We start from the raw sequence: 27,870 nt of genomic DNA, 5'->3' as shown, positions 1-27,870 counted from the left end.
TGGAGTCTGCAACAGCATCAGTCAGGCTTGTGTGAATTCCTCGGAAACTTTACAATAAACTGAAGTGTCATTAAGAAAATCTAGATAGCTATTATTTTAATGATTCATAAATCTTAGTGAACTAATATGCTTGAAAATTAAAGGCGAAGAAGACGAAGGTCCCCGTCAGAGGAAGCGGCCCAGGTCCTTAGATCACAAAGGATTTTGTCGAGGAAGAGAGAAGGGACGGAAAAAAGAACGAGAATCGAGAAAAGGAAAAAAACGAAAAACTCTCTGCATGCAGGCATGATGGATAAGCCGAGATGAAAGCTGATCATAAAAAGCAAAGACGGTCAGCAGAGTAGGCCGGGCCCAAGATGGGCTCGACTCATTTAGAAATAATTACCTTACAAAATATGATATAAAATACGATATAATTTAATAAAAGTATATGATAAAATTTCAAATAATGGAAAATACCTTACTCAGAAGGGGAAATTAAACAATATTCATAATTAAATAATATTCATAAATTAAAAAATATTCGTAATTATATTTATGTCTTTGTAAACAAAAACCCTAAGAAACTATTTTCTACAAGAAATTACTTTCAATAGGAAACAACTTTCCTATAAAATAACCAAAACTAAACAAACTCTAAACTATTACTTCTAACACATCCAAACAAACAAACAAACAAAAAACAATTAGAATGAGAAGAGAAATAAGAGAACCAAGACATTGCTTACCTAACAAACATCATATAAGGTACAAACATAATATATTAAATAACCAAAATACCCCTGAATTGATATTTTTAACATAGAATAACTATCACTGACTAAGCAAAGTGAGTTCGCCTTAACAGGACAGTGCAGACGAACTTTTTCTATTGCCACTTCCTTAAAAGGGGGCCAAAGTTATCCAAAGCACCCCAAGTACTAATCATATCTAGAACTACATGCGTATCAACCCTCATATGATGTTTTCTCTTGATTATCTACCATGCCATCCCACTGTCCCCAAGAATCCCTCTCCACTTAGACATAGGAAATGAGAGAGAGAGTGAGATCTACAAACGGCCAACATGTCTTCTCCCGGAAGTTCTACATTCTTCAGGACAGAAAGAAGAAAAAGAACTGCAAACTTCATTCCTTCAAATGGAGAGTATTAAACCTCAATCCTTATTCTCCCTACCTTGATTTTATGCAAGCCTTTTCTATTCCTTCCGCAGGAAAGAACCTTAAGAAAAGATTGTTAAAATCCCATCTTTCCTTCTCTTTTCCTTTACCCTTACTCTTCTACAATACTTTTTTTCTTTACCTTCATTTTCTCTTCAACCAAATGAAGCCTCAAAAACCAAAACTATGCAGACCATTACACCCCCAATAGTTCTGCCCAACCTAGATAATCTTGAGGCAAACTCCAGTGAAGCCCATAACTCGATATGCACTCTAACCATCACCCACTTTCTGCATGACACCCTCCTTCCACAGATCACACAACCAATTTCTCCTCATTCAAGTCTGGCACCACTACATCTTCCCTCATCAGACCATCATAGCCCTCACCAACTTGAGCCCCACCTTGCCAAAAGAGCTCCACCACTGCAGGCAATTTTCCATAGTATCTTTTTAGTGAATGTACAAGTGGTTCACTGTGCTGAGGGTCCTTCACATGCCACACATAAACCGGAGGGACAAGATCATCAATTGATGCTTCCTGCCATGCATGTTGCCCATCCCTCATCTGGTGTTTGAAGGCCTGACATAGCCTTACTCTATGCCCTTTAGGTCCGACTTGGACTTCAGGGCAGTATCCACACGTTTGGACAGGGTAATTCTGCATAAGTCTTAAAGCCCCATCCCGCATTTTATCCCATGTTTGCATCCCTTGCATAGCTAAATCTGCAAAAGCAAATATAGGTTACACCAAGACGGTGTCAAATTCAGCTGAAAAAGAAACCTGTTCTTTAAAAAACAGACATGAAGCTAGAACTTTTTTTGTATGTGTGTGTGTGTGTGTAGTTCATGTTTTTTTGAGCAACCTATGTACAAGAGCTCTAACAGTTAACTGAATTATCCAAAGTGTTAAGAGGGTATCCATGATAGATAGTAAAACTTTGATACTTCTTTTATAGTCTGCCCTACTTCTCTGAAATAGAAAAACACTTTTTATATGAATTATTCTTAATGGGCAGCAGCAGGATGTGTAAAGATCATGTCAAGACAAGTAACTTAGATTTGTAGGTGACATGCTCATCCTATTGTTCTACATTTTTCCAGCAGCAAGGTAAAAATCATCCAGTTGTGGTTCTAAAATACTCACAACTTAATACCTGCTAAGTATTAAAGTTCAGATAAACAACCTATTTACATGAAGCTAAAACAACATTATGGCAGAAAATAAAATAACATAATACAGTATATTTATCAAAATATTCATATAAAAGAGAAAATATGTGTCCATGCACAGATAGACACAGAGTAGCTGGTAGTCATTAAAAAGTTCCACCCACTCTCAAGAAAAAAAAAAAAAGATAGAGCCCAATCAGTGTAACTAATGTACCCAATTGCCCGGACAATCTGGATGATTAGTTGAGTAAACAAGCAATGAATAACAAAAACTGGAGATTCGAAAACACAGGTATAGAGGCAGAGATGCCTGGTAGGCTATTCCCTAACTGTTAGAATGTCACCTAATGTTACAAACAGGTCATCTAGGTGTTCCATTTGACCCCTTGAAGCTCTGCCCAGCCTAGGCAACAAGTAGGTGGTGCCTAGCTGGCAATAAACTCTAGAAAAACAGCACATTATATACAGTTTTTTTTCTGCAATCAAATGATACAGAGAGTATTAGAAGCAAACCTTGTAAACTATTAGATTTTGGTGGCACCTGAGAAAGGTTTTCCTTTCTTTTTGTTATCTTTTCCCAAAAGCCATATGATTTGATATTTTCTCCATATTTTGCATCTTGTGGAAACCTCTTTTCAAAGTCAATAATCCTTCCAGAAATGTTATAAACAGGCAATACCCGTCTCCTAGTTGGGTACTCAGGAAGGTCAAGGCCAGCTTGCACACACAACTCAACAACTGCAGGAATTCGATCAACTTCAAGACATTCCTCATGTGAAACAGCTCGTCCCACTCTGTCATAAAGATGAAAAGACTCCACAACAGGGAGAATATTATCGATGCCTCCCTTTACCCAGCTGTGCTCTTTGCTGGATAGGCTTCCAGCACTATTGCAAGTTCGAATACCATGTGGAACAAGCCCCACATGAACTTCTCCACACACTCTGCACAGTAAACAAATGTTAACAGATTCTAATGCCATTGCATCACATCAAGGTGAACACACTACATGCTTATGTATCCTTACAAAATAAAAAACAAAAGAAGAAGAATTGTTGAAGTTGGGCCAGTTCCTCTTCAAAGGGCTAACCAAATTTAGGTGGCCTTTTCTGAACATGTAATTTTATGATCTTGCAAGCACCATACTGTTTTAGGATTATCCATGTTAACATTTCTCATGCCCAGAGGATTCAGCCATACTTAGGAGTTTCCTAATTTAGTCTCTTTATATCTAAAGCAGTTTCCCAGTTTCATGAAGTTATGTTTTATTATTTTAGTATCTTTTCTTGGAAGTTTCTTCCTAGAATAGATTGTCTTTTCTTTTCATTTTAGGAGTTCCCAATTTCACATTAGTTTTACACCATTCTTTTGGCATTTCATAGACTCTTGCAACAAGGAGGTTCTGAACGAGTTTGACTTGTATAACAGGGTAAGTAAAGTCCTTAGGCAAGTCAGAGTTTTAGTGAAATTCGATATAAAGTTTCTGTAGGAGGTAAAAAAAGCCCTCACCAGGCACTAGACTGTTGACACAAAACTTTGCACTTGAAGGGGTTATTTTCGTAAATTCACCTCTCCAAGAGCATTTTGGTAATTTTGACCAAAATTAAGTAATTGTTAATATAGTGCAGTAAAATATATTACTAGCCCAGAATCATGTGTAATTTAATTTTTAAGGGGGCTTTTTCTGTATTTTATGCATGGGGGTATTTTGGTAATTTTGGTCAAATTTCCAGAAATTATATACACCGGCTATCCAAAATGTCCTTAGCCTACGAACATGTATATTTTTTACGAAATTGAATGTATACCCTTTTATGTAACTATTATGCAAAGGGGGGATTGGTCCAACAGTACAAGCCTACAAGCTATGAACAACTTGAGCTCAAGGAATCCAACAAGAAGCTGATCTCAGCACAACCCAAACTAATTTTGGTCAAACCCGACCCTTGCCGAACCAAACCATGTCCAACTCGAACCAAACCAAATCTGAAAGAAGCCGAGAGATAAACAACCTCCGGGCTTCTATAACTGATGACCTTTAAATGTTGTTAACTCCAATAACTGATGACCCTTGAATGTTGTAACTCATGTAAGTGATTTCCCATGTTCTCCCTCCACAATAAGCTCAGGAGAACACATTGTAAGGGGATCAGAGCTCAAGAGGAGGATGAGGCTTTTTGGACTTTTTTTGGTTAGGCTCTTGGAGATCGGTAATTAGAAGGGAGAGAGGGATCGTTGTTGTGTAAACAAGAGTAGAAGTCATGCAAGGCCCCAGCACTCAACCAATAACTTGAGGAGAAGAATCAGAGACATCTTTCATTTGATCCAAAGGAGTAAGTTTTATGTTGTTATAAGAAGTCTTTTCTTGTAACAACCGAACAGTGTATCCACTATCTATCAATTCAAATCGGTGATTTTGTAATTCTTTCTTTTCAAACTTCATTTCTGTAAGTTTGTTTTACAAGGAGTTGAATCGCATTATCAACCACAATTTTTCACAAACATAGCCAAGGGATCTTATCTTGTTTAGCAACCAAGAACGTTATTTTGACTTCTCTTTTCTTTATTACGAGTAATCTGGCAAGTGGTTCTGCAAATCCTATAAGGTCAAATTATAAATATAGTGTAAACAGATTATAGCTTGTTTTCAATAGCCCCTATAGCACTCTTAATACTATTATTTTCTATTCTTCTATAGGCTGCACCAGCATTTGGCATCAGAGCAATCCATCTGTGGGAAGGATTAGAAGATGTCATCAACAAGTCTATAAAATTTATGTCTATGAAAGTGCAAAGTATGCAAGAAGTTTTAGAGATGATGCATTCAATTATGAATAAGGTAGATCACATCGTCTTTGTCTCTTTTTTTTTTTGTTTTTATCTTCACCAAAGTTTGTTATCATTCAAAAAAAAAAACGACCACCCATAAGTTGAGATTATCATCAACTGCCACATTTAATAGTCACCTATTTCATCATTATGTAAGACATGAAAAGGATAAGATGCATTAGCATCTCAGAAGTCTTACTAAGCTTGCTGATCAGATCCTCATATCAGCAATGTCTAAGCTCAACATTATTGCTGAGGACAGGTGACCTTTGGTCTGTCCACTACAAAATGTATAGTCAGTTAACATCGGATACCATTTACAGACAGAGAGAATCAAGTTCAAAGAATTGAACGGACAGAGAGAGCGAAAAGTGATAAAAAAAACATGCACAAGAGAACAAGGGATTCATACGTGATTCTGGACATAAAACTTGCAATTTTGCAAGTGATGTTGAAGTGTTAAATATAAAATAGATCATAGAAATTATTGAATGATTACATTGAAGGTAGTTCAGTCACAACATTTAAAAGTCCTATTTGTTTTAGATGGAAAAGTATTTCTGTATTACTATCTACACAGGTGACTAGTTAATGAAAAGAGATCAGAGGGTCAACAGTTTTGTGCTGTATGAGCCCTACTCCTCACCTTTCTATTTTATGTTCTTCCATCTTCTCCTTATTAACCTTTATTTCTCATCCAAATCTTCATTCTTCTTGAATTCTCAATATTTTCATAGACCACTTAAATTAACGAGGTGAGTGCAGTTCAGCTGTATCATGGAAAACCGAACCATGACCTAAGACTTTGTCCCATAAGTTGGCCAAAAACATAAATAAAAAAATTGTATTTTCTAAAATATATAGCATTCTTTCAAATAATTTCAGGTTTTAAATCTTTTTTCATGTTAGCATAATGTACCTTGAAAACACATGAAAACTATAGAAAGGGCAAGGAACTAGTTTTGTATCATGCTGGAAGGTGCATATCATATACTACTACTAATTTTAAAACAATTCAGACTAAGTCTTTTTTTCTCCAAGCATAAACCTCAATTAAATGAAACAGAGCCTACCATGCCTTTACCTGCAAGCATGAAGAGGGATCCTCTCAATAATCCTTGAAACAATATCAAAAAGCTCAATTCTGGCAGCATAGACCTCATGAGCAACAGGGATCAATTTCTTCACTAGCAATCCATTCTCAGGGTGCTTAAGAGAGATCTCATGAACCTCATGTCTCATTATTTTTTCAAGTCTTGCCCTTCGTTTGAGCTCATTAATGCCAGTTACAAATGGTTTTCTCTCTGGCTTGCAATGCTTTCTTTTGGTTTTGGAAGTTCTTCCTTTTAAGGGATCGTTGCTCTCCTTTGGAAGCTTTCTTGGACCATGCATGCACAGGGATGTCTGGTCCAGGCTCGTTGAAAATGAGATTACTTTAATTGTCTTCAAAAAGCTTCCTTTGAAGCATTCTATAATTATATTTCTATGGTTGATGATATTTTGACAATGTCTTTGTTGCATTTTGCTCAGGAGGTGACATCAGATTGCCCTGGAAGATAAAACAGCACTTTTATGAATCATATTGTTGCAAAACAAAGAAATATAATAATATAAATTTCAATACACAAATAATTAATGGAAGAGACATCGTAGCCAAATCAGTCAGAAAAGTTAGACAAACCAAAAGTAATTGGAATAGATATTGAGAAATACAATTTGATTAATTCATTTTTTTCCTATGGTACATATCTTTCAGTATCTCAAGGATAGTTTTGACAACATTAGTTCTAACTTTTGTAAAGTTGTAGAGTATAATTAATGCCTTAAGCAAAGTCGGTACGCAGATTAATTAAGGGTAGTTTGGAGATTTCACACTTGTATTTCGGTTGCCCTAGTTTTCTCTTTATATTTAGGGATTAGGGTTATCATCGAGGATTATCGGTTGCTGTAGAGAGAGGTTAGAGAAAAACACTTGAGTGTGTGTAATTTCTCTTGTAAACTATTTCATCATCATAGTGAATTATTGCAGTGGCGGAAGACAGGACGTAGTCTCACCTTGAGGCAAACCTGTATAAATTTTGTGTTTTTTGTACTTGATTATTTCTTCTTCGACGATTATTATTGCTCTCGTTAGTATTGAATTAGGGTGTCTAATTTCTAACAACTTTGATGTCAAGGTGGAAGACACCTTTGGAAGTTTTGGGCTTTTATGTTAATAGAAGCCTCCTAAAACTACTAAGGAATCTGTGGTACTAACTTTCTTAAGCCAAAACACCAAGATGAACAGTCAAAAGATTTGCTAAGTTGAAGCAAATATTTTAACAAACATGTGAAAGTGAAATACAAGATCATATCAATCCCTCTCCTTCCAATAATGGAATAATGCTCTCCCTCCGTACTCTTGTCGCCCTCCACTCAAAAACTAATGATGTTATTACATATTTCCCCAAGATTTATTTCATGATATCAGTGAAAAGGTCTTCAAGCTATTTAACTAAACTTTCTGATCTTCTTCCCAAAATAATTGAGCAAACAAAAAAAAAAAAAAAAAATATCATCAGTCAAGAGAAAAGTTAAAATTTTCTACAGAAGCATGCCATATTGAATCTACTGCATTCATGACACTACTTAACGTTTTTAAAAACATTTTTGCTTAAAACTATAATAGATAAAGGCACTAGAGTATTTTTAAAGTTGAAGGAAAAAAAATACTCAAATACACTCAAGAGAAACATTAGTTTTGCTGCGCTTTCATAATCTCCACAAAGCAGCATCCAGGATTAAAATACATTAATTCAATGTCTCTGGTTATCATATAAAAGAAACAGTTTTGGAAAAAGAAAATGTAGCTCGAATCTTCAGATACCTCCGGGACAGCTAAATGACAGAAGTACTACTTACTAGTGTTGCAAGCCAACATTTTGTTTGCTAATCTGTTTCTTAACTCCTAAAGTTAATCATTTCGTCAACAAAAATTTTTAGGGAGATGAAATGGAGAGCAACAAGGTCGACAATGTTAGCAGAGCTCGGCCCCGAAAACAAGAAGCGCTCGACAGGAGGCAAGTGGCTGCTAACGGAGCAGAGCCAACTTTCACGCTGGTGTGCAGAGGGAAGGGTTAGAGGGAGTTACCGGATAAAGAAAGCGGAATCAGGGGTGGTCGACGGTGTCGCAGCCGATCATAAACAAGAAGCGCGCGAATGGCGAGGGGCCTCGACGACGCCGGTGGGGGGAATAAAGTATTTATTCAGAAACCCAACCCGTTTTTTAACTTAAACGAGTGTTAGGCCCGGTTAGTGCCCTCTCTAAGTGAAAACCCGTTAGTGCCCTCCCTAAGTTGGGAGGGAAAGTAATTGTGTAAGGCATAATGCGAGGTTAAGGGAGGGGGGGAGGGGGGGAGGGGGGAGGGTTAGTCCCAAATAGATTTTTGAAATATCAAGTTTATGTCCAACATGAAGATAATGTCAGTCATGTACATGAAGATAATCTTTGCACTTGATGTTAGTATTGACGACTTCATGTGCACTGAAAAATAATTTTCAGTGCTGGTGCCCCAACATGAGAAAAACATAAAAAACAAGAAAATCCCTAAACCCTTACAGTACATTTAATTAAAACATAATCCTTAAATCCCAAATTAGGTAAAACAACTATTATTATTACACGAATAAATTATTTAATGTATAATTAAATATATTTAATATATGTATTAATTGAATTAAATATTTTATTATGCATTAATATAGTACTTACATGAGCCAATGAAATATGCACATGATTAATTACAGATAATAAATAAATAACAAAAATGAAAGTAATACATTGAGTTATTAATTTATTAATAATATATGATATACTTTAACCTAAAAATAAATAATTTAAGAGAAAAATTGATCTAATCATAACTTTAATACATTATATATTTGTACATAATATATTTTATGTATTATTAATTAATAATATATTATCACAAAATTTAAAACCATTGGTTTAATTAACTATAGCAATCAGATAATTATGCCAAAATAATTTATCAAATATTCTTTTTAACAATATTTTAATTATGACTATTAAATCACTATTTTAATATAGTAATTATAAATTAAATATATTCAATAAATAAAAATAATTATTTTTATAAATAATTTTTATAAATTAATAATTTTTATGACGATAGTTTAATTTTTCCTAACTTAGGAAAAATTAAACCATCGTCGTCTTCCTCAGTGGCGAGCCAGCAAACAACGGCGATAGGGAGGAAGGAGAAGAAAGGAACGTCGAGAGAGAAGAGTAGTCGTCGCCGAGGGAGGAAGACCTCTTTCCCTCTCGACCTTCGTCGCAGAGCCTCTCGGTTTCCTGTACTCTACAACGGAGGTCGAGAGGTAGAGGCCGTAGAGAGGGAGACCGGAGAGGAACGATGGAGACGAGGGAGGGAGCAGAGAGCTCGGAGTTTAGGGAGACGACAGAGTTGCGGGAAAGAGGGAGGGGTGCGCCAAAGAAAGCCCCGCGGGTGAGTCATGTACATGATTCTTAAAATCGGGCGAAAAACACATTCCGCCGTTTACTCTTGGGACATGAACTCCTGAGTAATGGATGATCATATACATGACATAAAGTTTTACATTCAGTCATGAAGATAGGGGGGTTAGTGCCCCAAATGGATTCTTGAAGATCAAGTTCATGTCCAACATGAAGATCATGTCAGTCATATACATGAAGATCATCTTCGTATTTGGTGTTAGTGTTGACAACTTCATGTGCACTGGAAAACAGTTTCTAGTGTTAGTGTCCCAACATGAGAAAAACATAAAAAACAAGAGAATCTCTAAACCTTTACAATACACTTAATTACAATATAATCTTTAAACTCCAAATTAGGTAAAACAACCATTATTACTACACGAATAAATTATTTAATGTATAATTAAATATATTAATATATTTATTAATTGAATTAGATATATTATTATGCATTAATATGGTAATTATATGAGCCAATGAAATACGTGGAGTTATTAATAACATTATAAATAAAAAAAATGAAAGTAATACGTGGAGTTATTAATAACATATGATATACTTTAACCTAAAAATGAATAATTTAAGAGAAAAAATTGATCTAATCATAAATTTAACACACTATATATTTGTATATAATATATTTTATGTATTATTAATTAATAATATATTATCACAAAATTTAAAATCATTGGTTTAATTAACTATAGCAATTATGCCAAGATAATTTATCAAATATTTATTTTAAAAATATTTTAATTATGACTATTAAATCACTATTTTTAATATAGTAATTATAAAATAAATGTATTAAATAAATAAAAATAATTATTTTATAAATAAATTTTATAAATTAATGACGATAGTTTTAAACTATCGTCGTCTTCCTCAAGGTCGACGTCTTCGTCAGGGGCGAGCCAACGGGCAACGGCGACGGCAACGGGCCAGTGGGCAACGGCGACGGCGGTGGGCAACGCCGATAGAGGCGGCGCTCCGACGGTACGCAGAGAGGGAGAAGAGAGGGAGGGCGAGAAGTCCAAATGTCAAAATCGAAAAAAAACGAAACTGAAACAGGGGAAATCGCAAGAAATTGGAAGGTCTTTTGGGGAGGGAAAATGATAGCGTGAGGGAGAAGGGAGTGAGATGCCGAAAAGGAGAAGAGAGGGAGAAGAGACAGAGAGATAAGAGAGAAGGAGAAGCGAGCGGGAGGTTCAGAGGGAGAGCGAGTCCGAGAAAGAGAAGGACACCGGAAGAACGTTTGCAGTGAGAGATGGAAGCAGTAGAGAGGGAGATCGGAGAGGGACGGCGGAGACGAGAGAGCAAGCAGAGAGCTCGGGCTTCACGGAGACGACAGAGGGCTGCGGGAACGAGAGTGTCTGTGCGGGAATGAAATGAGCAAAATGAAAAAAAAAAAGAGCGAGACGGTCGAGCCAGAGAGCCCGCGCGAGAGAATCAAGTGGATGATTCTCAAAATCGGGTGGAAAACACTTTTCGCCCGTTACTTTTGAGACATGAACTCTTGATTCATGTATATTTATGTACATGACATGAATTTCGGCGCCCCTTACGACATCAGGACATAAACTGTATAATGCGCATGAAGATCTGAGTCATGTGCCCTAACCCCCCATAATGTCCTGACTCTGAATTCACCCCTCTGAATTCATTTTTCCTCCGTCAATTTCATCGGGTTCGGGCTGTAGGGATCTTTCGGCAATTTCAATCGCCCCCACTGCGACCTCTCCCCGGCGCGCTAGACTCTCTTACTCTCGCCGTCCCCAGCACAAACGACCTTCGGCGACTTCTCTCCCCACTCTGCAACCTCTCCGGCTCCTCTCTCGCTCGCGACATTCGGCGATTTCAATCGCACCCTCTGCGACCTCTCCCCGGCGCTCAACTCTCTTCCTCTCGCCGTCCCCAGCACCGACGACCTTCGATTTGGGACATTCACTCTTGCAAGGTATTGCCCCTCCTGAATCCTTTTTCTGTCGTTGAGTTACATGTCTGTTAATCCTCTTTTCTTTTTGCCGCAAATCTGTTTTCTTGTGTTCAATCTTTACTAGTCACAGAGTGCCAGTGATGATTGAAGATCATGAACTGAAAATTAGTTCATAATTTCAATCGAATGGTTTCCGTCGAAAAGAAATGAATATAGGCAACTGGATTACTGAGCTTTCTATGTGCAAGTAACCATCTTTCTCTGTAGGGATATTATTCTTTTGAATTTTTGACTTACCAGGTTTTCTTCTTCTGTTCTCGTTTGGAAATACTGGTATTTGATTGTTTTTTCCTTTTCAGTAGGCTAAGGACATCATTGAACCAGAAAACACGAATTTGAGCGGGAGATTTTCTCCACGCTCGCCCTCTTAACACAACGGAAGAACGGAAGCCAGCCATTTCCGTCCTCGCTACTGTTCTTCACCTTCTCTGGACAAGAAAAACTCCCTCTTCTTCTTCTTCTTCCTTTATCTCGAAGTTCAAAGCCGTTCTTTTCTTCCTTAGGTTTCTATAACAAAATCTCGAAAGGTATTCTGCCAATTCGTTGCCTTCTGTGGATTCTTCAAGGTAAGCTTCCAAGTAACCTTTGGATGGATTTTTTAAGATCATTGCTGTGCTGTTTTCTGTTTTTTTATAGTGGAGCTGCATTTTAATCTGTGCTGATTATCCGCCTGGTCCCGAGGGGTTGTTAATCCGATACATGCTAATGATAGCAGATTGGCTTTCACATAAGAGGATAATTTTTCTAGGTTCTTGTCTAGCAGAGCCATTTTTGTACGGTTCTATTTCTCTACATGCTGTCATTTATCTCCTCTAATCATTTTGAAGTACTGGTTTGGATGGAATGTCTTTCTCCCTGTTTCGCCTTGTAATGTAATTTTAATTAATAATAATATCTGAGCATCAATGCCGAGTCTGTCAAATTTAATTATGAACTACAGGATTGCATTGAAAATGAATTTGAACTGCTTGAAGGAGGCTCTGAATGAACTCGTGTACACAAGTGTGAACAACCAACTTTTGATGTCAATAAGGAGGTCAACTAAATGGAGTCTCTGAGAGTAATTTTAGTTGAACATTTGTGCCTTGGGGTATCACGTGTTTGATTGTAGTATGAAAGTTATACTTTGAGCCAAAATTTTAAGACATTTACTGCTATAAATGGATTTTTGAGTCCGCTGCATTGGTCAGGAAATACAAGAGCTGGATGCAATCGAAGGAAGAAGCCTCAAACTTTAGTATGTATTGATGTGATTACGAAGAATATACCCTATGATGAAAACTTATGAGTTAGCTATACTTTTTTTTAACTTGAGTTAGCTATACTTGACTGTAACCTTTACTAATTTTGTCTAGGTGATAATTTTTTTTTTGAATAAGATGTTTCATTAAAAGATGAAAAAAAATACAAACTAAAAGAGAGATTTTCTAACAACAAGAGATTGTAGAGAAACTCCTTGTTTTGTGTTTAGCTAAAGAATCAGCAACATCATTTACTGATCTAGGTACATGAGACTAAAAACAATCAAGAGAGGAAGTAATCTTCATTATTTGATGAAAAATTCTCCAATGGTGCCAAAGAGGGTCTTTAACTTTTGAACACCAGTCAATAACCACCTTTGAATCTCAATGAGTGGAGTATTAAATTTGTCCCGAAAAGTCACAACACCTGGAAGAAGAGCAGACATTTCAGCATTGGTAGAATCTGAAATTCCTAGTGGACCTGACAATGTTAGAAGCTGAATACTCATTGTATCTCGAATAATTCCTCCAATTCCTGCTTGACCAGGATTACCAAAAGAACTACCGTCAAAGTTCAGCTTTAAATAACCAATAGGAGGGGGATTCCAGCCAACCATAATGGGAGGACGAGATGAAACCATCATATGAGCAATGATATTCCAATTATGCGAAGGGAAATATCTCTCATGGTACTAAATTCAGATTGGGTGTGAAGTCAAGAGGAGATATGCCCTATAATCATTGACACAGTCTCATTTTCAGGTCTGAATTTGCCATTGAACCTTCTGTTATTTCTCTCATTCCAAATACCCCACGGATATGAGCTCTGCAAGCCGATATAATAAGCTTTCCCAACTTTTGAATCTTGAAGTCGAGTCATTTTTCACATCCCAATGAGAGTCATTGGGATGCAAAACTGAATTCCAATCTTATCTCATTGGGATGCAAAACTGAATTCCAATCTTATCAAGAATATGAATTCAAATCTTCCAAGCATAAGGACAATGTAACAATAAATGATTTTTGGGTATCTTCAGCATACCTCGCAATCCGAGGATGGCTCACTCACAGCTCCGGGCATGCGGTGGATTTCACTTGGCGTCTCAGCGCCCCCCCAAAAGTGAAGTTCTTCATGTAGAGCACCTACCTCAACAAAATTCTTTCGGCTGTCAATCTCAGGAAACGTGGCCAACTCGGGGTGGACACAATTTGTCCTTTTTCCCGAGTTGCAGAGGAAATAGTCCGCCACCTGCTCCTCTTATGTCCTTTTCTCTTGGGGTATTTGGACGTCGATTCTCAGCCGTATTGGGCTCTAGTTCTACTTTCCTACGGATCTTCCCACAACCTGTTGGATGCTTATTGGGACTTTTGTCCCCGGTCTTGGGAGAATGATGATCTCGACGTGCTTGGCTTTCATTCCTTGAGGTCTCTGGTTAGAGCGCAATCAAAGGCGGTTCAACGCCAAGTTTGAATCCCAAGAGAGAGTCACTGAAATTATTTCGGGGAATATTGCAACCTGGCTCCACACTAAGACATCCTTCTCCCCCTTCTCTGGATTTTCCTTCAGAGACAATTGGAGTTGCCTTGCCCAACTCCATACGTCTTCAAAGACCCTAGCTGTTTTTGAGTGGGCCCCGCCGTCGGCTGGTGTCCATAAGTTAAACTTTGATGGTTCCTCTCTCGACAACCCTAGGAAAGCGGGATTCAGCGGAGTTGTTTGTGGCTCTTTGGGAAACCAGATCGTCTCCTTCGCTGGCCCTCTCGGTATTGCAGACTCCACGGCCTCCTTAATGGACTCTGAGTCTTTCGTGGTCACTGTGTTGGCCCCATTCACATCGCGGGAGATTTTAAGGTAGTGATTGGTTGATGTGAGCAATCCTCAGCACCTCAGTGGCGTCATTGGGACATTTTTTTTTTAATTATGGAAATTGTCAGCCTCTTTGATTGTTTTTGGTCTCACATCCTGAGGTCAGCTAATTCCGTGGCCGATGTTTTGGCCAAGCAGGGATCCTCCTTGCAATCTCTTGTTGTTAGGGGATAGGTCCCCCTTTTTTGTTTCCTTTGGCTCTCTCTCTCTTAATAAAATCACCTTTCATAAAAAAAATGTTAATAAGTGGCTTCTTAGAAAGATGAAAACATATTTAGGGGAAACATTCCATTTTAATGTCAAATTAACCAATTACTTGATACTCTCTTATTGCCTTGATTCTGTTTGGTCAAATACGTAATGTGAGTCAACTCAACTCAGACTTGGCTCAGTTGAACTTTCTTTTACTTGAATCTACCAAGTTGTGAGAAATTACTTGAAATAGTCTTGATTTGGTCATAATTTATAACTGAATATTAGATTTATACTTGGTAGTAAAATCTGAGTTTGTTGCTTATGTTTATATAGTTTTATGATAACATTGTAATGCAGTGCAATACTACAATCTGCTCTTGGCGAAATATAATCTTATATTCTGTAGCTATAGTAGGATCCAAACACCTCTTAGTATATAAAATAATCATAGATCTTTGAAGTTGCAGATTCATTATTTAAGCATAGAAATAGCCAAACTTCTTTGCATCAAGGCAATAAAAGGTTATTCGAGATTTTGCTGTCTTTTGACTGAAAATGTTGGGTATGTCATATGGAGAGCTTTTCCTCTTGCTGGGGGCAACTGCTGCTTTAATCGGTAGAGTCCTATTTTCTTTTTTATTTTGCTTCAAACTGTTCTGTTCCGCGCATGGGGATTTGAGCATCATCTAATCTATTTTTTTCAATTATTAGGCCCTAAGGATCTACCTAAAATTGCCAGAATGGCTGGGAGATTAGCTGGAAAATCAATTGGTTATGTTCAGATAGCTCGCGGACAGTTTGACAACATTTTACAGCAGTCCCAAGCTCAAGAGGTGTTATTTTTTCTTTCATTGCTTTGTCTCTTTCAAACTTTTTTTGTTTATTTGATGGATTTTTATGCATGAACTATAATAACAATAATCCATTTTACAATGAAAGGGAGAGCCAAACCTCAACCTACAGGGAGTGAAAGATCCAACAACTACATCTTTGCCATGAACCTTTTCTTCTGCTAAGACATCTGATATGGAATTAGCTGCACCATGTGTGGGCTGCCACATTAGCTGAAGTTCTGAACTTAACCAAGATTTCATTATAAAAGTGCCCGTGTCTCCAAGGCCCTTCCGACTTGTTTATGAAGTTAATAATCAAATCTAAACCTGTGATTATCCTCTTTGTAATGTATCCTAAGTGACATATAAAATTTTTTACCATTTAAAAATTCCAAGTAATCAGAATCACTCTTTATTTGAAAAAGATGTATTAATAAAACAAGAGAAAATTACAAAATTTGGGGGAGCAAGTCCCTTACAACCAACGATTGTAGGTTAGCTCCTTGCTTAGTAAGCACATCTACTGCCAAATTGGCGGATTTTATAATGTGAGACCAAATACAAGAAACAATTGAGGTAATTTCCAAAATTTCCCGAAAGGTATCCCAATGCCGCCACGGGGGAGGGGAAGCACTCTTATACCATCCGATAACCACTTTTGAGTCTCCTTCGATATGAAGAGGACCGTTGCAATTGTCTCTGAAGAAGCGGAAACCGGAGAGGAGGCCATGTAGTTCTGTAGACGTAGAGTCGGATATGCCCAGAGGGCCGACATAAGAGAAAAGCTGATTGCCGGAATGGTCTGAAATAACTCATCCGAAACCTGAAATCCTTGGATTACCAAGAGACGAGCCGTCAAAGTTTAACTTAAGGTAACCAGGTGCAGGAGGAGTCCATTCTTGCAAAACCGAGATCTTTGTCCCAGAATGCATCATAGCCAAATTTCTCTAGTTTTCACAGATAGGGGTGCCCAAAAAAGAAGAGAAGGCTTTCTTAGTCAGAAGCCAAGTAGATATATGACCCACCACTCGGTCCGCTACCCGATATGCAGATTCACATTTTGCGTCAAATCGTCTTCTATTGCGCTCATTCCAAAGCCCCCACGGGATGAAACTAACGCAAGCAGAGAGCATCATTTTACCAAGGCTAGGCAATGGGGTACCAGTGAGCGACTTACTGAACGAGAGTAGAACATCCGCCATGCAGAATTGTAACCCAAACTTACTAAGAATGAGGGTCCACACCTTCCAAGAGAATATGCATTGACGCAGAATACGGCTTGTGGTTTCATCTTCAGAGTTGCAGAATGGGCACAGGGGGTCAATTGCGGGATGACCTCTTCTTCTAAAAACGTTTGCCGAGAGAATCCTGCCTTGACATGTGCTCCACATGAAGAACTTTATCTTTGGAGGGACACATATACGCTATAAAAGTTAATTTTATTCTCCCTCCAAGACGAATTCCATCCATTCAAGAAGCCATATGCAAATGAAACAGTGAATGTGCCCCTTTTATCTGGCCACCAAATGAGCATGTCTGCCTCCAAAGGGCGAATTTTAACCGAGGCAACAAAGTCCATCAGACGACTAGCCTCCAAGGCCTCGTTATCCGACAGACCCCTTCTAGGATGAAGGTTCATACCACCCCCCTCAAAAGCTCCTGCTACTGATATGTCTCTACGAGATGTGAGGAGAAAAAGACTTTTGAAAGCAACCTGCAATGGCACCTGCCCTATCCACAAATCTTCCCAAAACTTGAGCGATCTATCGTTGCCAACATAGAATCTACTTGTGGAATAAAATTTTGGAAGCAGGAGGTATAATGCTCTCCATATTGAGGATAAACCTCTTCGATTACCACCTGACATCCACCAATGAGCGTCCCCACCTAGCTTAGTAAGAACCATTTCCTTCCAGAGATTTGAATAATGGGTATTGAACTTCCATAGTCATTTTGGAAGCAACGCTTGATTCATATTCTTGGATTTTCGAATTCCCAGGCCACCCATATTCTTTGGCAAACATACATCATCCCATCGAACCAAATGATACTTGAAGTCATCACTCGAACCCCTCCATAGTAATCAGAATCACTCTTGAAATAACATATTTGTTCTTTTTTTTTTCCTTCTCCAAGAACATATGTTGCCCAAAAAGTTTAAATTTTGATTTTAAACGGCAAACAATATCCTTCATAAATTTTTTTAAAAAAAACTGCAAATGGTATTCTATTAACTGGCTAATGGTTGAGGTACATTTTTAAAAAAAAAACTGGCATCCTGGTTATAGTATGATTGGTAGTCCTTGCATCTAGAATCTCAACTTGATCTATGACTATTGGAGTTGCACATGTTGTTGCAATAGACACCGTGGAAGCTAGAACAATCTCCTCAACAAAGACATTCCTTTTAATTGTGTTAATACTTCTCTATAGTTAAGCCATAAGACTGGAATAGAGTGTTGACCTTCTTGCTGAAGTATATTTTGCTTGAGCATGTTTCTGTATCTGTTTTGAATTTGATGTAGAATATTTGATGGTAGCAAACAAATATTTGACTCCCACTTCATTAGGATGTTTTGTAGAAATCGCAACTGATACATATTTTCTTATTTTTATTTCAAATTAATGATGTGTCTAGATTCTGACAAAACTTTGGCATATCTTAGATCAGCTAATTCCTTGACTGGCTCTTTGGCAAAGCGGGGGATCTTCCTTCAATCTCTCGTTGTAATGGGAGCTCCCTTGCCTAGCCCTTTTGTAAGTTTTGTTTTTTTGGCTTCTTTCCTTGAATAAAATTCACCTTTTCAAAAAAAAAAAAAAATTAGCATATTTCACCCGAGTAAAGACTAGATCTCTTGCTACAGTCTGTCATAAAAGGTAGTTTTCCCGTCCGTTAATGAAAGCATTAATTCATTTTTTCTTACATTTTCAAAAAAGAAAGCTTAAGTCATTTTTCTTTTCTCCTTCAAGGTGCACAAAGAGCTTCAAGATGCACTAGCACAAATTGATGCAATTCGATATGAAATGAGAAGTCTCTCTTTTATGAATCCTGGTCCCATGACTCGAAGACTTATGGATGGTGGTGCAGATACCAGTGCAACTAATTCCAGCCCCATGACGCAGAAGCTAATGGACATTGGTGAGATTTCTCCAAGTGGTATCAGTCTTCCTGAGTTTGATTTTTTGAATGGATGTACAAAATCTCTTCCTGAGTTTGTCTCAATGGATTAAAAAACCTAAATTCATTTGCAGATACCAGTGCAACTAATTCCAGCCCCATGACGCAGAAGCTAATGGACAATGGTGAGATTTCTCCAAGTGGTATCAGTCTTCCTGAGTTTGATTTTCTGAATGGATGTACAAAATCTCTTCCTGAGTTTGTCTCAATGGATTAAAAAACCTAAATTCATTTGCAGATACCAGTGCAACTAATTCCAGCCCCATGACGCAGAAGCTAATGGACAATGGTTAGATTTCTCCAAGTGGTATCAGTCTTCCTGAGTTTGATTTTCTGAATGGATGTACAAAATCTCTTCCTGAGTTTGTCTCAATGGATTAAAAAACCTAAATTCATTTGCAATTCCACTTTCATGATGTTCTTCAGCAAACTTAATTTTGTGAAGATCTAAAATAAAAAGGTTTTTCTTGAGGTACAGGAGAGGGTGCTGCCAAGGAACTAAACAAAGAGCTGCAGTCTGTGAATATGGCGTCTGAGGTTTCATTTTTGCTCCTTTTCCCCTTTTCTCTCTTTTTTTTCTCCTTCTTCTTGTCCTTGAAAAATTGTCCCTTTGTGGTGCATTATTGAATCTTCTCGAGCTTATCCTCCTGTTTAGTACCTCGTTGGACATGCTTCATGTGTGTGTGCAAACCACATGAACTGACTGAAAAGTCAAAACTTGAATAGGTTGGAGATGCTATGAATTTTAGATGATCTAAATGATGTAGTAGTGTTCTAGTAGAATGTGTATGTTTTACGTTAAACTTAATTTCAGTTTGCAAAAGTGCTCCAAAATCTCTTGTTATGGACTATCTCTGTGATTTGCTATTCAACTCTTGCCTCACTATTCAATCCTTAAGTTAGCACAGAAAGTTCCATCAAAACGGGTCTCTGATAATTGTTCATTTTGAACATTCTATCTTGCGTAACTCTTCTAATGTCGGTTTTCTATGTACACTGTGCTAGGCTGACAGTGGAGACCCTGGAAATTTGGCTAGCTTGCATAACCAAGCAATAATGTATGAAAAATTAGCAAAACTTACTTCTCCTGGCACAAACTGTTCAAGTAGCAATGAAAATATAGAGAAGCTTAGTGAGGATGCTGGTGGCCTGTCGGTTCTACCTATCTCTGCTAAAAGTGCTGGGCTGTTACTTCCTTGCAAAGGTAATTTTCCTCCTGAATGAGTTGATGCTACTTTATACATAGCTATCTAGACGCATGGGTAGTTGTCTAACGAGGGAGTCTTACAACTTTTAATTTTTATTTTATTAATTTTTTGCAAGTATGCTGCAAGTATTTGATAAATTTCATAACTGCTAAAATGTTAGTATCAGTAACATATTGACATGAGTAGCAACTGTGGTATAAAAAGTGGTCTAATTGTCGCAGGTGACATGAGAGGATCAGATATTATGCTTGAGGCAATTCTCGAAGCAGAGGTGGCAGCCAATGCAAAACATTTTGTTGAAAATAAAATACAACTTGAATGAAGTGGTATTTCTCTCTACCTCTTTTGTTTTTTGTTTTTTATTTTTTGTTTTTGAATTACATGTGGTTAAAACAAAAAAAGGAACTAATAATCAAGTTTTCCCGTCCATGTTTTCACGACATCTTTTGAAGGGTTATGAATGTAAAACTATGGTATCTTCTTCTTTTCTTCTGATTTTAGATTCAAGCTCCAATCGTTTTACAGATCTTTTGTTGTGTCCCAACCACTGTTTCCTATCAACTTAATGAAGCAGCTTTGGTGCTTCATATCATCTTGTTGCGACCTGGATGGCAAGTAAAACATAGTCTCTTCAACGGATTTGAGTTTCAGAAGGTTTTATTTGGAGCAGTCAAACAGAAGAACAGAAGGTGGATTTGTAGTTTTGGTTAAAAGAACAGAAGAAAAAAATAAAAGATGGATTTGTAATTTTTGTTAAAAGAACAGAAGAAAAAAAATAAAAGAGGATGGATTTGTAGTTCTGAGAAATATAGCAAGGCATCGCAAGTTCTCAGCAACTTCCACTGTCACTTCTGCTGCATGTATCTTAATTGCCCTCTGTCTTTATATCTCCTTCCACATGTGCTTTTCTGTGTGTGCATTTGATTAATGAGGATCGTTGTTTATGGAAAATCTACAAGGTTACATCTCAAGAGTGAAACAAATCTCTGAGAAACTCAAGAAAAGCAACTACAGTATTTTCACAATGGAAAGAGAAGGTTGAGAAGATTGTTTGAAGCATCTTCTCATAACCCTTCTGTCATCCAACAAAATGTATATTTCAGTTTCTCTAATTAGTAAGAATATTTCTTTATTGAAGCTGAGTTCCCAGCTCAAGCATCTTCTGGAACTGAGGCTTCTGTGTGCAGAAGGAATCCCTGAGAACAGCTCTTTATATCTGAGGAAGGTTGAGGCAAAAGGAAATTTACTATGTCAAGGAATGGCACATAGAGGTAGCGATTAGAGATCGCTTTGACTACTTCGGTTGTCTGTATCACAGGCTGAGTTTGCTTGAGTACCTATCCTATGCAACAATTGTACACTTCCCACCAACTCTTGTGGTTGTCTACAGGTTACGGCATTTTACCAAATTTAGCACTTGGCTTGGTCATATGGCACGGATGAAGTTGGAACAAGGACAGGTTTCTAAAATGTTATCACGGAAGGTGACTTGATAAGTGCATTGGTTGGGCCAAATGGAGCTGGGTTTGAAGCTGATATCTACAGGGTTTCACTTCTCAGGTGCTTGTCCACAAATTTGATGGCGGGGCATTTCTCTCTCATGAAGCCAATGGAATTGAAGATAATTCGCTCCTTCGTGAGATGTCTCACTTTTTTCTGCAGAGCTACCACTGACTCCATGTTTGCTTGTTTTGATTAGTTCTTTTACAATTTTCATTCATACACACTAGCTCAAGGAAAAAAAAAATCCAATAATTAGATCATATTGTACCTAGTGCTTAATAAAAATATAAAAAAGTATCATTTTATATATTTAAAATAAATAATTTTAGAATAATTTTTTTAAAATAGGGTCTGAGGAAAAATCAAGAATAAGGAAGAATCATCCTTCCCTCCCTCCTATTTAGTAAGAGAGGGAAAGTTGAGCCCTTCCCTTCCTTTTCTACCTAGGTAAGGAAAGAGGGTTATCCCAACCCACTCCATGTGCAAGACGAGGGAGGAGTAGCAAATAACCAGTGTTACTTGTGTTACTTTACACTTAAAGGACTTGATTGGATCGGTTTTTTAGTTGGTTGAAGACAAGTGATAAAAAAAATTGTTGGAGAGAAGATTCGCTATGCTAACTTCAACATATGCGTAGGTAAATGTCAAACTCACCTACCATATATAGTTTTTCATTTAAATACAAAGTTAGGCCATATGAGGCATCTAGGGGTGACATTGCCTACCTAACAAAAAATATGCCTGAATTGATATTTTTAACATAGAGTAACTATCACTGACTAAGCAAAGTGAGTTCACCTTAACAGGACAGTGCAGATGCTGAACGTTTTCTATTGCCACTTCCTGAAAAGGGAGCCAAAGTTATCCAAAACACCCCAGTACTAATCATATCTAGAATTGCATGCATATCAACCCTCATATGATGTTTTCTCTTGATTATCTACCATGCCATCCCACTGTCCCCAAGAATCCCTCTCCACTTAGACATAGGAAATGAGGGAGAGAGAGAGAGATTAACAAACGGCCAACATGTCTTTCTCCCAGAAATTCTTCATTCTTCAGGACAGGAAGAAGAAAAGGAACTGCTAACTTCATTCCTTCAAATGGAGAGTGTTAAACCTCAATCCTTATTCTCCTTTCCTTGATTTTATGCAAGCCTTCGCTATTCCTTCAGCAGGAAAGAACCTGAGGAAAAGATTGTTAAAATCCCATCTTTCCTTCTCTTTTCCTTGACCCTTATTCTTCTCCAATACTTTTTTTTCTTTTCCTTCATTTTCTCGTCAACCAAATGAAGCCTCAAAAACCAAAAGTATGCAGACCATTACACCTCCAATAGTTCTGCCCAACCTAGATAATCTTGAGGCAAACTCCAGGGAAGCCCATAATTTTCATAAGTTACTAAGTCATAGCACATCATCTTAGTTAACTCCGTATGCACTCTAACCATCAGCCACAACCAATTTCTCCTCTTTCAAGTCTGGCACCACAACATCATACCCCTCACCAACTTGATCCCCACCTTGCCAGAAGAGCTCCACCACTGCAGGCAATTTTCCATAGTATCTTTTTAGTGAATGTACAAGTGGTTCACTGTGCTGAGGGTCCTTCACATGCCACACATAAACCGGAGGGACAAGATCATCAATTGATGCTTCCTGCCATGCATGTTGCCCATCCCTCATCTGGTGTTTGAAGGCCTGGCATAGCCTTACTCTATGCCCTTTAGGTCCGACTTGGACTTCAGGGCAGTATCCACACGTTTGGACAGGGTAATTCTGTATAAGTCTTAAAGCCCCATACCGCATTTTATCCCATGCCTGCATCCCTTGCATAGATCTGCAAAAGCAAATATAGGTTACACCAAGACGGTGTCAAATTCAGCTGAAAAAGAAACCTGTTCTTTAAAAAACAGACATGAGCTAGTACTTTTTTTGTATGTGTGTGTGTATAGTTCATGGTTTTTTTAGCAACCTATGTACAAGAGCTCTAACAGTTTAACTGAATTATCCAAAGTGTTAAGAGGGTATCCATGATAGATAATAAAACTTTGACACTTCTTTTATATTCTGCCCTATTTCTCTGAAATAGAAGAACACTTTTTATATGAATTATTCTTAAGGGGCTGCAGCAGGATGTGTAAAGATCATGTCAAGACAAGTAACTTAGATTTGTAGGTGACATGCTCATCCTATTGTTCTACATATTTCCAGCAGCAAGGTAAAAATCATCCAGTTGTGGTTCTAAAATACTCATAACTTCATACCTGCTAAGTATTAAAGTTCAGATAAACAACCTATTTACATGAAGCTAAAACAACATAATGGCAGAAAATAAAATAACATAATACAGTATATTTATCAAAATATTCATATAAAAGAGAAAATATGTGTCCATGCACAGATAGACACAGAGTAGCTGGTAGTCATTAAAAAGTTTCACCCACTCTCAAGAAAAAGAAAAAGATAGATCCCAATCAGTGTAACTAATGTGCCCAATTGCCCGGACAATCTGGATGATTAGTTGAGTAAACAAGCAATGAATAACAAAAACTGGAGATTCAGAAACACAGGTATAGAGGCAGAGATGCCTGGTAGGCTATTCCCTAACTGTTAGAATGTCACCTAATGTTACAAACAGGTCATCTAGGTGTTCCATTTGACCCCTTGAAGCTCTGCCTAGGTGCCTAGCAGGCAATAAACTCTAGAAAAACAGCACATTATATACAGTTTTTTTTCTGCAATCAAATGATACAAAGAGTATTAGAAGCAAACCTTGTAAACTATTAGATTTTGGTGGCACCTGAGAAAGGTTCCCATTTATTTTTGTTATATTTTCCCAAAAGCCATATGATTTGATATTTTCTCCATATTTTGCATCTTGTGGAAACCTCTTTTCAAAGTCAATAATCCTTCCAGAAATGTTATAAACAGGCAATACCCGTCTGTACTCAGCAAGGTCAAGGCCAGCTTGCACACACAACTCAACAACTGCAGGAATTCGATCAACTTCAAGACATTCCTCATGTGAAACAGCTCGTCCCACTCTGTCATAGAGATGAAATGACTCCACAACAGGGAGAATATTATTGATGCCTCCTTTTATCCAGCTGTGCTCTTTGCTGAATAGACTTCCAGCACTATTGCTAGTTCGAATACCATGTGGAACAAGCCCCACATGAACTTCTCCACACACTCTGCACAGTAAACAAATGTTAACACCCTACATGCTTATGTATCCTTACAAAATAAAAAAACAAAAGAAGAAGAATTGTGTTGAAGTTTGACCAGTTCATCTTCAAATGGCTAACCAAATTTAGGTGGTCTTTTCTCAACATGTAATTTTATGATCTTGCAAGCACCATACTGTTGTAGGATTATCCAAGTTAACATTTATCATGCCCAGAGGATTCAGCCATACTTAGGAGTTTTCTAATTTAGTCTAATTTTATCTTAAGCAGTTTCCCAGTTTCAAGAAGTTATGTTTTATTATTTTAGTATCTTTTCTTGGAAGTTTCTTCCTAGAATAGATAATCTTTTCTTTTCATTTTAGGAGTTTCCAATTTCACATTAGTTTTACACCATTCTTTTGGCATTTCATAGACTCTTGTAATAAGTAGGTTCTGAACGAGTTTTACTTGCTGGGTAAGTAGAGTCCTTAGGCAAGTCAGAGTTTTAGTGAGTTCGATATAAAGTTTCTGAAGGAGGTAAAAATTAACACAAAAAATTTGCACATTGAAGGGGTTATTTTCGTAAATTCACCTCTCCAAGAGCATTTTGGTAATTTTGACCAAAATTAAGAAATTGTTAATATAGTGCAGTAAAATATATTACTAGCCCAGAATCATGTGTAATTTAATTTTTAAAGGGGCTTTTTCTGCATTTTATGCATGGGGGTATTTTGGTATTTTTGGTCAAATTTCCAGAAATTATATATACTAGCTATCCAAAATGTCCTTAGCCTACAAACATGTATATTTTTTACGAAATTGAATGTATAAACCCCCTTTTATGTAACTATTATGCAAAGGGGGGATTAGTCCAAAAGTACAAGCCTACGAGTTATGAACAACTTAAGCTCAAGGAATCCAACAAGAAGCTGATCTCAGCCCAACCCCTACTCATTTTGGTCAATCCTGACCCTTGCCAAACCAAACCATGTCCAACTCGAACCAAACCAAATCAATCCAAACCAATCTGAAAGAAGCCAAGATAAACAACCTCCGGGCTTCTATAACTGATGGCCTTTAAATGTTGTAACTCCAGTAATTGATGACCCTTGAATGTTGTAACTCATGTAAGTGATTACCCTAACTCATGTTATCCCTCCACAATAAGTTCAGGAGAACAACACATTGTAAGGGGATCAGAACTCAAGAGGAGGAGGAGGATTTTTGGTTAGGCTCTTGGACATCAGCAATCACAAGGGAGAGAGGGATCGTTGTTGTGTAAACAAGAATAGAAGTCATGCGAGGCCCTGTCAAACGCCTAGCCAATACAACCCAAAAGACCGGTTTGTTAGGTGCGGAAAGCAGAGTACTTAACCCAGGACCACCTCTGATACCCACCATTCCCCTTGGTCGACATCCACGAGGGCCCACACTAGCGGCCCACACTAGTCTGGAAACTAGGTCGTCCCTTTCAGGATTTGAATGCGGAACATGGTGTCCAGCTCTGATACCATGTCAAACGCTTAGCCAATAGAACCCAAAAGACCGGTCTGTTAGGTGCGGAAAGCAGAGTAATTAACCCAGGACCACCTCTGATAGGCTCCTGCACTCAACCAATAACTTGAGGAGAAGAATCAGAGACATCTTTCATTTGATCCAAAGGAGTAAGTTTTATGTTGTTATAAGAAGTCTTTTCTTGTTACAATCGAACAATGTGTATCCACTATCTATCAATTCAAATCGGTGATTTTGTAATTCTTTCTTTTCAAACTTCATTTTTGTAAGTTTGTTTTACAAGGAGTTGAATCGCATTATCAACCATAATTTTTCACAAACATAGCCAAGGGATCTTTTCTTGTTTAGCAACCAAGAACTGTTGAAGAACAGATATGGAAGAGTCTTACATGACTCTCACAATAAGAAGTCTTACAGAGTCATAATTATTATGGAAGGAGGTCTCACAAAAGAGTTTCAGTTTAAAGGTATTTTAGTTATGCTAGTTTTCTATTTATGTTGAGTTAATTAATTAAGTTAGGACTTATCTTTAAGTGTTAAAGTTTGGATGTAATTGGGACAAAGGTAGTTTAATTGTAATTGGACTCTATTTTTCTCTATTATAAATAGGGGTTGAAGTACTTTGATTACATAAAGTCAATGAAGTATTTCTTTTGTCCATAAATTCAACATGGTATCAGAGCAGGATTTGTGAGTCGACTCGATCAACCCACATAGATAATGTGATCATTTTTTTATTTATTATCTCTAGCAGTTTAGGTTCTCTCTTTTTAGTCCCTATACATGTTATTTGCTTTGCATTTTCACCTCTATACTAAACTTTTCATATTTCATATTATATATTAGCAAAAAGATATTTGAGTTACTTTCCAAAGAAAAACGAATTCTAGCAATCAAAGTTTTCTACAAAAATAAATCAATATTTGAAGCAACAAAGGTCAAATTGCAAAAGAAGTTCAAGCAGCAGCAAAAAACTTCAACTTCTAAGCTATTTTATGTTATCAAGAACGAGACTTTATATGGAATATTTGTAAGTCTATTTTCTTACTTATTCAACCAATTCTAGATCTGAGTTTTTTATATGGAGATATTGATCTTGGAAGAGTCAATGATTATATTGGCAAAACCAGAAATAATACTTAGTTCGTCCAAGTTACAGAGAATGAAATATATTAGATTATTTATCTCAAAATAAGTATATTTTATGAAGAGAAGTTATACTTGGATGAAAGGTATTTAAGTCTAATTTCAAAAGGATAATTTTTTATGTCAATCTGATCTATATTTAAGGATATATTCGCATTGGATGTATCAAAGGTTATGCTGGTATCCTGTTGCATTGAAAAATCCGAATTTAAGCTGAATTTTTTGAGTGATTTTTTGAGTTGCTATTATTGATTAACAATATCAGGAAAAGATCTCACTTATTTTTTGCCTCGGTTATACGTGTTTGGGTGCCGAGTGTTATACATATTTCTTCTATGACT

The 27,870-nt window shown here is 37.3% G+C and overlaps 3 protein-coding genes across 12 annotated transcripts; 1 reads left to right on the top strand and 2 right to left on the bottom strand.

Annotated features, from left to right (window-relative positions):
• Positions 1–787: 787 nt before the first annotated feature.
• LOC137934874 (APO protein 3, mitochondrial-like) lies at positions 788–8,379 on the bottom strand. Of its 2 annotated transcripts, none has more exons than XM_068779431.1 (4): positions 8,293–8,379; positions 6,247–6,711; positions 2,847–3,277; positions 788–1,886 (listed from the first exon to the last, which is right to left on the bottom strand). In XM_068779431.1, exons 2-4 carry the CDS (start codon positions 6,681–6,683, stop codon positions 1,477–1,479), a joined length of 1,278 nt encoding a protein of 425 aa, XP_068635532.1. In that variant the 5' UTR covers positions 6,684–6,711; positions 8,293–8,379; the 3' UTR covers positions 788–1,476. The 2 variants fall into 2 exon arrangements, with proteins under 2 accessions (XP_068635532.1, XP_068635533.1); XM_068779432.1 differs by lacking the exon at positions 8,293–8,379 and adding an exon at positions 8,064–8,085.
• A 2,895-nt stretch (positions 8,380–11,274) lies between these two features.
• LOC137935157 (uncharacterized) lies at positions 11,275–21,096 on the top strand. 9 transcript variants are annotated; one of them, XM_068779831.1, is made up of 11 exons: positions 11,275–11,638; positions 11,977–12,425; positions 15,448–15,596; positions 15,692–15,813; positions 18,784–18,970; positions 19,066–19,134; positions 19,230–19,280; positions 19,464–19,528; positions 19,997–20,195; positions 20,421–20,525; positions 20,774–21,096. In XM_068779831.1, exons 3-10 carry the CDS (start codon positions 15,536–15,538, stop codon positions 20,519–20,521), a joined length of 855 nt encoding a protein of 284 aa, XP_068635932.1. In that variant the 5' UTR covers positions 11,275–11,638; positions 11,977–12,425; positions 15,448–15,535; the 3' UTR covers positions 20,522–20,525; positions 20,774–21,096. The 9 variants fall into 9 exon arrangements, with proteins under 9 accessions (XP_068635932.1, XP_068635933.1, XP_068635936.1 ...); XM_068779832.1 differs by having other exon boundaries at positions 20,771–21,096; XM_068779835.1 differs by having other exon boundaries at positions 11,277–11,638; positions 19,066–19,116; positions 20,725–21,096.
• A 2,045-nt stretch (positions 21,097–23,141) lies between these two features.
• Positions 23,142–25,474, bottom strand: LOC137935479 (APO protein 3, mitochondrial-like). Its single transcript, XM_068780127.1, has 3 exons — positions 25,461–25,474; positions 24,470–24,895; positions 23,142–23,538 (listed from the first exon to the last, which is right to left on the bottom strand). Exons 1-3 carry the CDS (start codon positions 25,472–25,474, stop codon positions 23,142–23,144), a joined length of 837 nt encoding a protein of 278 aa, XP_068636228.1.
• Positions 25,475–27,870: the final 2,396 nt, after the last annotated feature.

This window comes from Aristolochia californica, unplaced genomic scaffold (assembly GCF_029961685.1).
Source record: "Aristolochia californica isolate CCGP_79_NKW_82.1479 unplaced genomic scaffold, dmAriCali1.0.hap1 SCAF_6, whole genome shotgun sequence".
Classification (NCBI taxonomy): Eukaryota; Viridiplantae; Streptophyta; class Magnoliopsida; order Piperales; family Aristolochiaceae; genus Aristolochia; species Aristolochia californica.
This window is presented reverse-complemented; position numbering and strand designations above follow the sequence as displayed.

Bases quoted from the DNA above. Each gene is read 5' to 3' on its own strand.
- LOC137935157 (XM_068779831.1), top strand. From the start codon at position 15,536: ATGTTGGGTATGTCATATGGAGAGCTTTTCCTCTTGCTGGGGGCAACT. The intron at 18,971-19,065 runs GTATCAGTCTTC...ATTCATTTGCAG, and splicing joins TGGTGAGATTTCTCCAAGTG to ATACCAGTGCAACTAATTCC. The intron at 19,529-19,996 runs GTTTCATTTTTG...ACACTGTGCTAG, and splicing joins CTGTGAATATGGCGTCTGAG to GCTGACAGTGGAGACCCTGG.
- LOC137935479 (XM_068780127.1), bottom strand. The intron at 23,539-24,469 runs GCTTCTAATACT...TTGCTTTTGCAG, and splicing joins TCTAATAGTTTACAAGGTTT to ATCTATGCAAGGGATGCAGG.
- LOC137934874 (XM_068779431.1), bottom strand. From the start codon at position 6,683: ATGCAACAAAGACATTGTCAAAATATCATCAACCATAGAAATATAATT. The intron at 3,278-6,246 runs GTAAAGGCATGG...TTTACTGTGCAG, and splicing joins ATCCCTCTTCATGCTTGCAG to AGTGTGTGGAGAAGTTCATG. The intron at 1,887-2,846 runs GTTTGCTTCTAA...TTGCTTTTGCAG, and splicing joins AAAATCTAATAGTTTACAAG to ATTTAGCTATGCAAGGGATG.